The sequence below is a fragment of the Aegilops tauschii genome, chromosome 6, assembly GCF_002575655.3.
Source record: "Aegilops tauschii subsp. strangulata cultivar AL8/78 chromosome 6, Aet v6.0, whole genome shotgun sequence".
Lineage (NCBI taxonomy): Eukaryota > Viridiplantae > Streptophyta > Magnoliopsida > Poales > Poaceae > Aegilops > Aegilops tauschii.
In genome coordinates this window covers 94,165,489-94,180,560 of record NC_053040.3, presented here as the reverse complement: position 1 = coordinate 94,180,560, position 15,072 = coordinate 94,165,489, and the positions used below count along the sequence as shown (strand labels likewise).

General features: G+C 47.6%; 1 protein-coding gene across 1 annotated transcript; it reads right to left on the bottom strand.

Moving 5' to 3' along the window:
* Positions 1 to 10,507: 10,507 nt before the first annotated feature.
* On the bottom strand, positions 10,508 to 14,759 carry LOC109760452 (eukaryotic initiation factor 4A). Its single transcript, XM_020319275.4, has 5 exons — positions 14,454 to 14,759; positions 13,395 to 13,467; positions 13,193 to 13,299; positions 11,875 to 12,305; positions 10,508 to 11,408 (listed from the first exon to the last, which is right to left on the bottom strand). The coding sequence occupies exons 2-5, from the start codon at positions 13,463 to 13,465 to the stop codon at positions 10,773 to 10,775; spliced, it is 1,245 nt and encodes a 414-aa protein (XP_020174864.1). The 5' UTR covers positions 13,466 to 13,467; positions 14,454 to 14,759; the 3' UTR covers positions 10,508 to 10,772.
* Positions 14,760 to 15,072: the final 313 nt, after the last annotated feature.

The following is a 15,072-nucleotide window of genomic DNA, read 5'->3' as shown; positions in this document are numbered from 1 at the left end:
TTGTCGGCCGCCGGCCTCCGCATTGCGATGAAGGCGCCACTCTGGGCCGGCACGCCCTGCATGCGGGTGCCCAGCTTAGATTGGAAGAACTCCCCCCAGAGCTCGAGGGTGGGGAGAACGCCAAGAAAGCCTTCGCACAAGGTGACGAAGGCAGACAGCAGCACCACCGTGTTCGGAGTGAGGTGGTGCGGCTGGAGTTGATAGAAGTCAAGGAAGGAGCGGAAGAAAGCGCTCGCCGGCAAGCCGATGCCGCGCAGAAAATGCGAGCGAAAGACTACCCGCTCGCCTTCCTCCGGCTCCGGCGTGATCTCCTTCGCAGGCGCGAGACGGACCCGCACTTGGTCCGCGCCGGGCAACCGCCGCGTCTTGCGGAGGAACTCGATGTGGTCCATATGGACGTTGGAGCCGTCCCAATCCCCGCCGTACTGCATGGTGGCAAGAGGCTGGCAAGGAAGAGTGCGACGGCGGAGAAAGCACGGCCTCGCGGCGGCAAAGCTGCGGGGCGGAGTGAAGATTGGTGGGACGGCGCGGCGGCGAGTCGCTGCTGTGAGGGAAAGCAGGAGGAAGAAGATGGCGGAAAGGAGAGGAGCGTGCGAGCGTCTGCCGCTTCCCCTCCTTCCCCTACTTATAGCCCCGTGCGGCGAAGCCGAGGAGCCGAGGCGTGGGGAGGAACGTGGGATTAACTGCACCCACTCCCCCACGACTCGCGATTATTACGCCCTAAACAGCGAGCGGAAACCGCCGCCGGAAGACGTGCGGACAGTTGTGGGCCGCAAAGAATCCGCGCCTGGGCCTAGGCGTGGGAGTGGCGGGCCCTCGGCCTGCAGCGACGTCTTGTCGCGCACGTGGGTTGGCAGGCTCTTTTCAGCCAAGGGACGCCACGTGGTTCGCGGGCGGCGAGCGGCCGGCCCACAGCCCGGCACGCGCGCCAACAGACTCCCGCCCTCCGACTTTAAAAATTTCGCCAAGACGGCGCGCCCAATCGAAGCCGGCTCCTAGCTGCGGGCTCGTCAAGATAAGAAGCTGACCGAGCTTCTCGACCTCCTCTCAGCCTCGAAGCCCAACCAGTTTCGGGGACTACTGTCGGAGATAATGGCCACGGGTAGCCTAACCGACTCCCCCTGGCTCTTCGAAAAATTACCAAGCCATTTGAGCCTTTAAGCATACAAAGCATAGGGCCGCCTTCCCCCGGCAGGCTATCCCCGGGGCCGACTACCAGAAGGCGACCCGGCCTCAGAAACCTCCTCCAAGAAAGATACGAGATGGCCGACTCCAGGAAGCCGGCCCCAAGAAGACCGACTCCCAGAAGCCGGCCACGAAGAAAGCCGGCTCCCAGAAGCCGGCCAAGACTGCACCCACCAAGACTGTACCCACATAGCGGCGGTACGATGGGGTGTGGCCACAGTACAGCCCACTACCCCCGAATCCCGGAACAGGCGTGGCCATAGGGCGCCGTACGGGCCAGCCATCTCCCGTCCAGCGCGGCACTGTAGCCATGTTGGCCTCGATGTCACCCACGACAGGTGCCAGTATGGCCCATGGGCGGCGAGCCCCTTTGCCAGAGAGACATCTGAAGGTGGCCTGGCTTCCTCTAGCCGGCCAGGGATGTGGCCGGCACCCAATAGCCGGCTACCTCCCTCCCTCGAAGCGTGCGCCCCATTAAGGAGACAAGACGAGGTAAGGCTATAGTGAGAGCTCGCAAGGCGGCGACACTGTAGCCTCGCTTACCTCGACAAGGCCCTCGTCATCAGAGGCGAGGCAACAGTAACCAGCCGCCGACAAAGCCCCCAAGCGGTGGGGCCGGCCTGCCGGCCAAGAAGCCGGCAGCCGGCGGGACCCACCAGTCGGCGGGCCCCAATGACCGGCGGAGAAGCCGGCGAGCATAGACACTGACGGCTGGGACCCGCGCCCAGCCGGATTACCGTTGTACCCCTGAGGGGTAGGCCTATATAAACCCCCCAGGGCACCCATGCAAAGGGTTGATGTCATAGAGTTTCACACACCACATAGAGAGAAAAGGAGAGCTAGCCTTGCCCTTCTTCTTCCTCTAGCCAGACAGCTCAAGGAGCACTTGTAGCTACTTGTATTGATCTAGTGATCATGCGGAGACCCCGCAGAGCAGGACTAGGGGTGTTATCTCCACGGAGAGCCCCGAACCTGGGTAAGATCCGTCGGCGTGCATGTCTTCGCCTCATCCCGTTTCCAGGCACCGGCGACGTCTTACTGGCTCCCACAATGATAAGCCACCCGTTGGCATATGTCGCACCTACCACCGACATCCGTGGACTGGTCCCCCTATCCACGAACAGATGCAGAAGGAAATTTGCATATTGACATTAAAGTTGCCTTTACTATCCGCTCGGTTGTGAAAAAGAAATGTTACGCATGGAATGGAAGGCATTTCAAAACGCATCCTCACTCTTAGTCCCACGGTGGAGTTTCTCCACTAGTTGTAGTATGGGAGCTTGATGAGGAAGCCGTACAAGGCTCGGTTAGCATGCCCTTATGCAACAGCTTGACTCTTTATTTTCATCGGGCGGACGCCTGCTCAGTGACCGATGAGTTTTCGCCAGTCTAACTGGCCTTCTTATATTGCCCTTATATATTTGGACTGGCCGGCACACCAATATCCAACTCATATATGTGTGCTGGTCCACATCGACCCCACCCCGGCCCTACACAAATCCCCACCTAGACCAAACCCTACCTTGCTCTCTCACTCTTTGCTCCGCTTCCATCGATTGCCTCCCCTCTATGTCCCCTCCTCTCACAATGTCGAGCACCGACAACGACTCCGGCGGTGGATCCGGCTCCAAGGATGACCATGTCGATTGGGACGTCCTCATCCATGAGGTGGAGGTGGACGACGATGAGGCCTCGTCGTCAGCATCGCACTGCAGCGATTGCGAGTGGACAAGGGAGGTAGATCGATCTCTGCTCCGTCTCCTCCCAAATCTGAGCCCCACGCCGCCGCCAGGGATGCGGACTCCGGAATCAAAGGCGCGCGCTGCGAGCGACAACAAGAAAGGGAAAGGCGGTGGTGGAGGCGGCTTCCTCATGTCGGTTTCGCGTTCAGTCGGCGGTCGATTCGGAGGAGAAACTCCCCACGGCGGTCCTTCACCACTATCTCACCACGTTGGAGACGGACGTGTAGCGGCTCCGCCGCAAGAACGCAAAGGAGGTCCAGTTCGACATCAAGCAATCAAAGTGCGAAGCGGCAGAGAAGGCAGTGGCCGCAACAAAAGTCGCCCGACTGGCGAAGCAGCAAGCGTGCGCAACCCGTCAGATGGCTGTCATCATCTCCATCCCGTCCGACGACTCCGGCGATGCCCCTCCCGCTGCTGACGCCTACACGGAGGGCCACAACCGCTGAAGGTGACCACAGGGGCAAGGGGTGGAAATGCTAATTTCTAATGTCATGTCTATCTCCATTTTAGTGTCTAGTTATTTTAGTTCGAATCTATGTTTTTTGTTGGCGATGAACTGCCTCTTTTTCTCCGATAAACTGTGATGATATGTCTGTATGAACTGTGAATCTATGCCTCCTTTGTTGCTATGTTTTGTATGATGATCAACGTAGTTTCTCTGACGTTGCATGGATAGCATGAATTTGGGGTGGGGGTATGAGGCACACGACTGTGGGCGCAGACATTCAAGGGGTGACTGGTCACTGTTCGTGGACGCGTCTGGCGCGTCTGCCGATGTTTAGGGTGTTGGATTTGCTTTAGCGTATAGCAGAGCACTGTTTATTGGAATAAACATGGTCCATTGACAATGTTGAACTGCATTGTTCTTCCTATAAAATTATGGATTGCCACATTATGCATATTTATATATTAGTAAATGGTCCACCCTCCCATGATTAATATAAGATCGGCATTTTTACTAAAACAACCGATAAAACGCAAACACCATAGTGTTGAAAAAAACTCAAATACCATTAATCGCAATAAATAAGAACCAGTAGTAGTACTTTATATTGATGTTAATATACTAAGAGCCTCTTTAATTCATAGAATTTAAAAGTACAAGAATAGGAAAAAACACTAGAATGTGATAGGATTGTATGTGCAAAAAAACAACCGATTAAATCATATGGATCCCGATCAAGCAAGCCAGCTCACATGAACTTTTTGAATCACAAGGGATAGAGGACGCCATCAAGCTATTAGTATGGACCATTTATTGGGGTAAAAAACCCATGATTTAGCCGTGTGGATAGATCAAGGAGCATCGACATCTGCACGACATTTCCTTGTTGAAAATTGGATTGGAGTTCTACATCAGGGGTGATAGCTCTCGCAAGGTAGTTTGAATATGGATGCCCCTCAGATTTTAGGGCGGTTTGTTCAATACCAATGCCTCGCATTGCTTCATATTTTTTAATAATTAATGATGTATTGTTGTTACATCAATCAATGTAGAGGCTAAGGCTTATCCTCGGCTCTAGGGAAAAAATGATGATACTTGCAAATCTCTTTTTATTAATCCACACTCACACAATGTACCCCATCACTACGTTCTCTAAGTTAAAGCCAACATTTTAACTTTTGAAAATGCAGAGACATGAATGGTTATGTGACGTTATAATAGAGAAAATGGATCTTATTTGAAAATGCATTCCATATATCATTACTACTAAAACAACATGTGAAGGACAAGCAAGCTAGATCATCAAAGCCACTCGTAGGCAGAGAAATGAAAGGACCATGCTCGCGAGGCTCTTAATTGGATGACACAACAAAGCTAAGATCAATCGCTAACGGTGTTAGTTGTATGTGTTGTTTTTGGTAAATAAAAACAATAAAAAATTCTAAGCTTTTAAGCCAACTTTTTATAAGACAAATTTTGTTTTTAAAGCTTCTTTTTCGAAGTTTCAAAGATCGGACATGATTACAAGGAAATCTATGATTTGCAGAAAGCAAGAAACCGATGGGCAAGAACATGTCACATCGAAAACTAAATACTCACGTAGTGCCACTCTACAATTCAGAGGTTTGTTAATGTTAAAATGCAAGAGCTTTGGGCTGCTAAATTCTCTCTTAAAATCAAAATTTTCTTATGGCATTATCCCTTCGACTGAATAGTTGATAAATGGCCAATGCTATAGTGATGTCAAGTGCAAAAAGTGTGGGGAGCAGAAACAACTGCTCGCATCTTCATTGCATGCCCTTATGGAAATTTTAATTGGTCGATTGTTAGGGATATATTCAGGTGGAATCATGTTCCAAAAGGGCTAATAGTTTTCTTGGTTGATAACTAAATCCAGTGGTATCAACAAGCTATTCTCTGTAGATTTTGCGGCAATTTGCTGGGGAATGTGGCTCTCAGAGATAACATGGTTTTTAGAATAAGTTTCTTGAATCTCCAAGTGTGGTGCTCTTGAAAATTGCCTCGTTTCTACAGCTTGGGGGCAAGATGTAAAGACGACAGGATCAGGATGTAATGGAGGTTGTTCACCACAGGCGACACGAGAAATCTCTGCAGATAGCCAGACGGGACTGAAGCATTCATGCTTGCAGCTCTGAACAGCTCGGGCATGTTGAGTGCAAAATGTGTTTTTATGGCGTTATATGCCTTTTGCTAGATTAGATGATGCATCTTATTTTTCTCTGCAAACAAAGATGGATGTGGTGTGTTTCGGTTATGGCTACGTGGAAAACAAGGCTTTGTATTGCAGTCTCTTACTTTTGGAGGTTTTATAGCTATATTATACTAGTAAGAAATAAATACTCAAGTTTGTTCCATGCCTTTTATTTCTCGAAATACCAGCATTAAAGAAACGGTGGGAGTATTGTCTTAATTTTAAGTTCATGAATAGCCAACGACACTCACCAACCTTCCGTTAAACATAGGCACCCCGCCCTTATAACGCAAACTGCACTGGACATGCCTTCTATTGCTCCATGTGGTCTTGTATATAACATGTTACATGTTAACTGTTCTTAGTAGGCACGTAGCATCCAAACCAATGGGGGCGAAGTTGTGTTTAAGCAAAGTAAAATCATTACGTTGTGAATGGAAGGCATTTAGAAACAGATCCTCGGTCTAGTTGCGAGAGTGGGGATAGTTACATTGCTCATGCAGGCAACTCTACTGCGAGCTGATGCTGGTTGTGCTGGTGTGACAAGCGTGATATGAGATGGTGGGCTCGCCAAAAAATTGACGGGCGTTTTGGCCGCACAAGCCTCGCCAACGATTTGGCACAAAACTAAATGGGGAAAGCTGAGGAGCCTCAGGAAAGCCAATTTATCGATGCCCATCCAAATAGATGCCCAACGGTCAACGCCGATTATTTGGATGGACACATGCGGTGCAATAGAGTTCCAACTAATGCTATCACTTGGTACTTGGTAAGCACATACGAGCAATTTTTGCTAGGTCATGTGCTACTGGATTTGCTTGGAAACCCACATCTTCAACTAGAAGAAGATGTCTTTGTCCCAGGATGAGTGATCACTGAGAGTGCCTTAGTGGCTTATGAATGTTTGCACACAGTTCGCAAGCAAAAGTGTAAGCAACCTTTCTTCGCCTTGAAGATCGATATGATGAAGGCTTATGACCAAATCGAATGGTCTTACTTGCATGGTTGTCTTCGTAAGCTTGCTTTGACCCGACGTGGATCAACTCGGTGATGAGATGTGTGACCACGGCTAGATATGCCATTCGAGTCAATGGTAGCCTGACTGAACCGGTGGTTCCGTCAAGGGGAATTCGTCAGGGTGACCCAATTAGCCCTTATCTTTTCTTGTTGTGCACAGAAGGTTTATCTTGTCTTCTGCAAAAACAGGAGGATCTTGGTGAGCTACAAGGTTTATCTAATGGAAGGAAAGGCCCCCTGATCTCACACTTACTTTTTGCAGATGATAGTATCTTCTTTGCTCGCAGTAACATCAGAAGTGCCAAGGCCTTGAAGTCAACCTTAGACTTGCATTGTGAGGCTTCAGGTCAAAAGATCAATCTTCAGAAGTCCTCGGTTTTCTTTGGCAAACGGTGCCCTCGAGCTCTGCGCGAGGCAGTTAAGGATGCCCTGCAGGTGGAAGCTGAAATTTAACAAGCTACTTACTTGGGTATGCCTACTAAAATATGCAGAGCTGTCACGAGCTCCTTCAATTTCCTGCCTGACCGCATTTGGAAGCGTATTAATGGATGTTCTAGTTGTCCTCTCTCTCGAGCAGGCAAAGAGATCTTTCTAAAAGCTGTTGTGTAGGCCATTCCTTCTTATGTGAGAGCAAGTATAATAGAGCTGAGTCAGCGGGCTATAAGGAATAAACTAGTATATTTCTGCTTAGTTGGAGGAAAGAGAAGAGAAGAGAGAAGGTAAGCGGGCTCTTCATGAAGAGCCAGCTCTAGCACGCGCTCCTAAGCACTTTGTGAGAATGAAAGGTGGGCCACGTAATAAAAAATAGTACACTCTTTTAATCTACTATTATACATGTTGGCTATAAGATGGGCTGTAGATGACATGGCACTGGCTTATAGCCAGCAGCTGGCTATACTATTAACCATGCTCTGATGAGTTGCTTCCAGATCCCAGTTGCAACTTGCTAGAGAATGAAGACAAGCATTGCCAACCACTGGTGGGGTTTTGAAGATGGGAGAAGGAAGATGCATTGGAAATCCTGGGAATGGATGACCTCTCCCAAGTTCCTAGGTGACACGGGCTTTCGGGATTTCATTACTTTCAACCAAGCCTTGCTTGGACGTCAATGCTGGAGGCTCTTGACCGAGCCTGATTGTTTGTGTGCCAGGGTGCTCTTCTAGGCCCCGGTCCTCTTCCTATACTTGGCACAACATCCTCTTTGGCAGGGATCTGCTCAAGCAAGGTGTTCGGTGCGGTGTTGGTAATGGCAATAATATTAATATTCTCACAAATAACTGGATACCAGGGTGTGCTGCTGGAAGCTTTTGACCACTTATACAAATCCCTGAGGACACAAGGGCGAATTTTCTTTTGTCTAAGGACCTCAAATCCTGGGATGTGGAAGTGGTCCGGGGTTGTTTTGATGACTGGATGGCGAATGAAATTCTCCAACTCCCTATCAGTCAACATGGAGCTAATGACTTTGCCATGTGGCCACACAATAAGTTTGGGATCTACATGGTTAAATCTGCGTATAATTTGGCCAAGTCTTCTGCCTTCCGTAAAGACCTTAGTGTGGATGGCAGGGGGCTCAGCTCCAACCTTCGTTCTGAGAGAAGCATTGGAAAGCGCTATGGGCCATCAAGGCTCCTCGAAAGATGAAAATTGTCCTTTGAAGAATTTCTCATGATTGTCTTCCCACTGGTTTCCAACTTCAGCGACACCATATTGTTAAGGAGGATGGTTGTTGTTTCTATGGTAGGGTGGAGAGGGTGGAGCATCTACTTCTCGTTTGCCCGTTTGCTCGTGAAGTCTGGAAGTTGGTGAAGGAGACCTATCCCCTCCAATTGTGTAGGAAGAACTTCTCAACGCCAAGCAATGGATTTTTGACTTCCTTGATCTAAGTTCCTCCCTTTCAGGTACGGTTCTTGCTGTAACGGCTTGGCACATTTGAGAGGCTACAAATGATGCTCGCAACAATGCTACTGTGTTGCTTTGTTGTAGGGTGGCTGAGAAGATTAAAGCTTATGTGAATCTGATTGTGCATCATTTTCCCAAAACTAGTTCGACCTCTAGTTGTGAGTCCTCTCTGTCAATGGCTCTATGGACCCCACCGGCGAAAGGGTCAAACATTATTAACGTGAATGTTGCACTGTTCTCGAGCTCTCGAAGGATGGGAATCGACGTTATGATACCATATCACAACGGAGAATGTTTGTTGGCCTGTAATAAGCAGTATGAAGGGATCATGACGCCTGAACTTGCTGAGGCTTTGGCTTGCCACCATGCCCTGGCCCTTGCCCGTGATGAGGGTTTCTCTAAAATAATCCTAGCCTCTGGCTGTCTCTCTTTGGTCCAGAGATTTGGTGTTGCCTTCAGGGATCGATCTACAGTAGATACGATGATTGCTGACATTAAATCCTTGGCGATAGGTTTTGAAGCTTGCTCTTTTATTCACGTAAAACGTTTGTTGAATGTATCAGCACACAATTGCTCGTAGTTATGAGCATACTCCTAGTCAAATCTATTGTGGTGTAATGGCATCTACAGCCGGACCTCTCAAACCCGCCTCATATGTCCAAGCCGACCGCCCGGTCACGAAAATCTGACTCAAACGGGAGCCTCAAACGGGCCTCAAATGCCCGGGCTGACCGGCACCCCTCATATCCAGCCCAAATACGAGGCGGATATGGGGCGCCCGGGCACGCCCGTCGACCCCGTTGCAGGTCAGCAGTCCCACCTGCAATGCCCGAAACTCCTCCCTCTCTCATCGCTGCAACCAAATTTTAGTCCCACATCGCCGGACGAGGCGGACGCCGCCCGGCTTGAATAGTTGTGCCAGCGGATGGCGGAACGCTTGGTGTTGTTGTCTAGGTCTATCAATTCTCGCATGTGTGATCGAGATAAATTTGACACTAGATTGCATTTTATGGACTGATAATTGTTCATCGAGTGTCAAGTTTGTCTAGACTATATACGTTGATACCTCTTTATCGAATGTCAAGTTTGTCTAAATCATATACGTTGATACCTCTACTGTTGATACCTCTACTACAATGATAGTAGATTTTTATTTTATTTTGATGCATAGACAAAATTAAAAAAAAGCTGACACTAATGTTGCCTATGTGAAGGAGATAGACCCTGACTATGAATATTTTATGTGATAAAAATAGAAGATTTATAGTAAGAGTCCATATCCTTAATAAAGGAGGCAATGATGTCAGAAGCTTATCTCGTTTAGACGACCGGATATTTAAGCTGGTCGACTAGCTCATCACTCGACGAGGTGGGACTAATACGGATATAAAAATATTAAATACGGACAATTTCGATGTCCAGCCGGCAAGACGGCCGGTACATAGCCCTGCATATAACAGATGTTTTGAAAACAGGATATGTGGTTGTAAATTATAAAATTTGAGGGACGCGGACCGGGCCTTTGAGGGCGGCTGTAATGCTCTAATCCCTAAACTTATCAGTGATACTGATGTTGCTATCTGAATAAAGTGCTGCTACTCTAAAAAAAACTAGAACAAGATGTCTTCAATGACAGCAGCATAAGGTGATCCAACTCTTGTGTTGAGAAGGCCACCCTAATTGATCCCCATATCAGCAGCAATATATACGCCTTTGCCCTTCAGCATCACGTAGAAACTCCCCCATCCTGCCAACGCCTCGCCCGGATTCTAGCATGCATCGCTCGGTGGCTGCCACCTATGATTTTTCTGTACAGCCTAAATTTCACAAATTCAAACTTAACATATACTAGTTTCATAGTTTCAACTTAACAATTTTCAATTTTTACTGCAACTTATTAGTACGTTTTCTAGGCTAGCCAATCCCTGCTGCTACGACAGAACAACGCTGTTTCAATTTTAATCGGTCAGACATGATAGAAGGAAAAAGATGTTAGCTCGACCATGCAAAAACAGATGGGCAATAAAATAACTTCACAACGAAAAGTAAAATACTCCATGAGAGTCACTCTATCCCAGCTAGCCCAGGAGATAGCACAGCCTACGCACTACAAAAATTTCCGGACATTGCATAACAGGAAAAAACTCAGAGACCATCCTTAACCACGATTCAAACAGACCCAGACCTTACCACTCCAAAACTGAGAGTTGGGAGATATTCAACAAAAACGAACTTTATCAAGCACCTTACTGCATTCCTAAGATATAATCTAGAGAAGGTCAGCGACATTGGCCGGGAGCTCCTCAATGACCACGTTGTAGAACTTCTGGATGTCGAACAGCATCCTCTCATCTTCACGGGTGACAAAGTTGATGGCAACTCCCTTCCTCCCGAACCGACCACTACGACCAATGCGATGGAGGTAGTTCTCAGGCTGAGTCGGCAGGTCATAGTTGATGACAAGGGAGACTTGCTGCACATCAATACCACGGGCCAGCAGGTCGGTGGTGATGAGCACACGAGAAGATCCAGATCTGAACTCCCTCATGATGATGTCCCTAGTGTTCTGGTCCATATCTCCGTGCGTTGCAGAGACAGTGTGGTCCCGTCCCCTCATCTTGTCGGTGAGCCAGTCCACCTTGCGGCGGGTGTTCACAAAGATGACACTCTGGGTAATTGCCAGGGTCTCGTACAGGTCACAGAGTGTATCCAGCTTCCACTCTTCCTTCTCCACATTGACATAGAATTGTTTGATACCCTCAAGGGTAAGCTCATCTCTCTTGACAAGAATCCTCACAGGCTTGTTCATGAACTTGCGGGTTATCTCAAGGGCCTCAGGAGGCATGGTTGCTGAGAACACCCCAACTTGAATCTTTGATGGAAGAAGCTGGAAGATATCATAGATCTGCAACAGATAAAAATGCCTGTTAGTTCAAGCTAATTAAGCAACATGATCAGTGATTGGTGTACAAATCAGAGGAAATATAAATTGGTGTATCAATAATAATTAATTAATAAGAGATTATAAATAATGACGCATGTAAAAGACAAATACTCTACATTTAGAATATAAATTGTAGACGATAGTATAAATAATGAAGAACCAAGTTGCAACTATTACCATAGAAATACTATCTTGTACTCCCTCCGTCCCATATTATAAGAGCGTTTTTTACACTGTGTTGTCAAAAAAGCTCTTATATTATGGGACGGAGGGAGTAAATAATATCATATGTGAATGAACATGAGCAAACAAAAGCTTCTTCAGTTTTAAGCAACTAGTTTGACTTCAGTTCTGTCAAATATTATACACGGACGCATAGTAATAACAACGTGCACAATTCTAAGCAATTATGTCTTAAGAAGTATACCTGATCCTTGAAACCACGTGAAAGCATTTCATCAGCTTCATCCAACACAAACATCTTGATGTTATCTGGACGGAGGGATTGCCTGCGCAACATATCGAACACACGACCAGGTGTGCCGACAACAACATGCACACCACTGGCAAGAATCCTTTGGTCCTCACGAACAGAAGTTCCACCAACACATGCATGCACCTTGACACCTAAGTAGTCACCAAGAGCACGCATGACCTTCTCAATCTGCTGTGCAAGCTCACGGGTCGGAGCAAGGACCAATGCCTGGCACTCAACCAATCCATAGTCAAGCTGCTGCAAGATTCCAGAACAGAAGGTGGCAGTTTTTCCTGTTCCAGACTGAGCTTGCTGAATCACATCAAGACCCTTGCAGAAGGGAACAATTCCTCTTTGCTGAATGGCTGATGGCTTCTCAAAACCTACAAATAGAAGTGTTTGTATTTGTAAGATGACCAAACTATATTGTTGAAGGGTGTGAAAAGAACAGGATTTCGCTGCATGCAAAGCAAAACTCAATATCACACCACAAAGGAAGCTGTTTTTATAGAGAGAAAAAAACATAATGTGCAACACAAAACATGCAATCTATTGGCTACAAGGCACAAGTGTGCATTTGAAATGAATAACAATAAAAGATGTGCGTCTCATGGCAATTCCCAAAGTTTAACTGCAGCAATGCTGCTATCAAGGGCGATGGAATATGAGACTGCCATCTGGTGGAGGAAACCCAAGGGGAACCTCAACATCAGAAGGCTCACTTTGTGACGTTTTCTTGGGAATATACAAACATGGAAAGTTTGCTCCAAGTAAGGCAAGAGGACTCGGATGTCCTCCCATCACACAGAAAGTAGTTTACACAGAAAATAGCACAATGTGCAAACCAAAACATGTGATCCATTAACATATGCATAAGAATGTGTTTGAAATGAAATGCACGCAATAAAAGATGTGCGTCTCATGGCAATTCCCAAAGTTTAACTGCAGCAATGCTGCTATCAAGGGTGATGGAATATGAGACTGCCATCTGGTGGATGAAACCCTAGGGAAACCTCAACATCAGGGGGCTCACTTTGTGACGTTTGCTTAGGAATATACAAGCATGGAAAGCTTGCTCCGCATAAAGCAAGAGGACTCGGATGTCCTCCCATCACACAGAAAATGGTTTATACAGAAGAAAGGCAGGTCATGTAGATTAAAACAGGTAATCCAAAACACTAGCAAGAAGAGATGTTTCCCAAAGTTAAAATGCAGCAGTGCTGCTATCAAGGGCTATGGAATATGAGACTGCAATCTGATGGAAGTATACCATAAGCGTAGATGCCTCTAAGAAGGTTCTCTTGGAGGCCCATGTCATCAAAACTTTCGTGCACCTCATCATACGAGGTGAAAAACTCCCCGGTGTCACCTTGGTTCCTGCATATTCATAATCATGCAATCTGTTGAGCAAAAAAGGAGAGCTTCACATGGCCCCCAAAGGCTGAGACAATAAATTGGTAGAGCTGACTTACAGTAACTCGGTCATCTTGCTGTCATACTGCTTAGCATCAAACTGGGAACCCTCTGGTGCCATTCCTGCCATGGCTGTGTTAAACAAAAACAGGAGCATGTTAACAGAAAGCAATAACAGGAATTCTGGTACCAAACAACCATTGATTGCATACATAATAGCATTAGACTATCCCACTTAAGTGGACACAAATCCCAGATGATGTTTTATTTAAACAGGAAAAGAAACCAATCAAATCAACAAGATTGCACCTCACATTAAGCAACAATGCAAACTTGACAACATAGTCAGGTAAGCAGTATGCAGGACACATGGCCAGCAATAACTGGAGGCAAAAAAAAGCAAGCCAATACCTTTCCATGATTCCTGAGACACTACTCTCAACACGTTTGTGTAGTTCACATAGATGATAGGTCACAACTAACAAAACAAACAGTGTACCTAACTCTGAAGGATTACATGCACATGCAATAATTATAGGCATCAAATGCAAAGCCAATAGAACCTAGCACTCAAGTTCAACAAGTACATGTACTTTCCACGATTCTTCCCCCATTATGGGACGCAGAACACTACTCAAGACGTTTGTTCCCAGGTACTACTAGTGCACACCGGCCACAACTAACAAAAGTAAACAGTGTACCTAACCCAACGAAGCAGCGGATGCACAGTCGCCCAGTCCACAGTGCGCAGCGCACACCATTAAACATGTAAAACGTAATCAATCATCAACAGCCTATCGTAAATCTGTCCAACCCACTAGACAGGCTAAAATAGCAGTTAGACTAAATCGCGCATGAAGCTACAAAAATCTCGAGACCGAGGCAGCGGAACCTAAATAGACGAATCTCGAGATCAATCCCCTCCCGCAAACGCCCGGGAAAAAATCTTCCAGTCCCGCCCCAGATCCAGTCCCGCAACGGAACTAAACAGACGCAGATCGATCCGTTACGAAACCAGACACGCCCCCGGCCCAGATCGATCGATCGAGCACGAACGGACGCCGCCGACCACACGGAGAGCAAAAAAAGCGGAGGAGAGATCTCTCCGGAGACGTTACCTGAAGCTTGCGGTGGGGAGGACGAAGGAGGATCCGGGGGCTTGGGGGCTGGTGCCCGCTGATCTGCCGAGCGAATCCGAGATCGTGTCCCGGATCCGATCGGTTCGTCGGCGGAGGCGGAGGCGGTGGGGGTGGGGAGGGGAGAGGAGCTCTCTTCCTGCGGTGGGAAGAGCGAGGGTTTGGTGGGCTGTGGGGAGAAGGAGAGAGAAAGCCGGCTTATATTGGTCCCCGACGGAAGCGGCGCGCGCCTCGACTCGTTCCCCTCTCTGCCTCTCTCTCGTCTCGCGTCTCGTCTCGAGACTCTCTCTGCGGGGGACGAGTAGGGTTTCTCTTTCTCCTCTGTGGTGGCTCTCGTGGGCTTTGGGTTTGGTTTGGGTAGTTGGGCCCCGGCGGCCCGCCTCCCGGCCCTTTTTATGTCCCCGCTAATTTCTCTCTTTCCTTAAAAAAAAGCAGCAGAAGAGTTGGCACCGCGGCTCGCATCCTTGCGAGCCAAGTTTTCTGTGAAGACGAGCTCTGTTCTTCCTGCGATTCTGGTCTTTCCAATAACACGAGTATTTTATTTCCTTGTATTGTTTTGGCAAGAGCATTATTATGTTTTTTTATTACTGAAAGTATATTG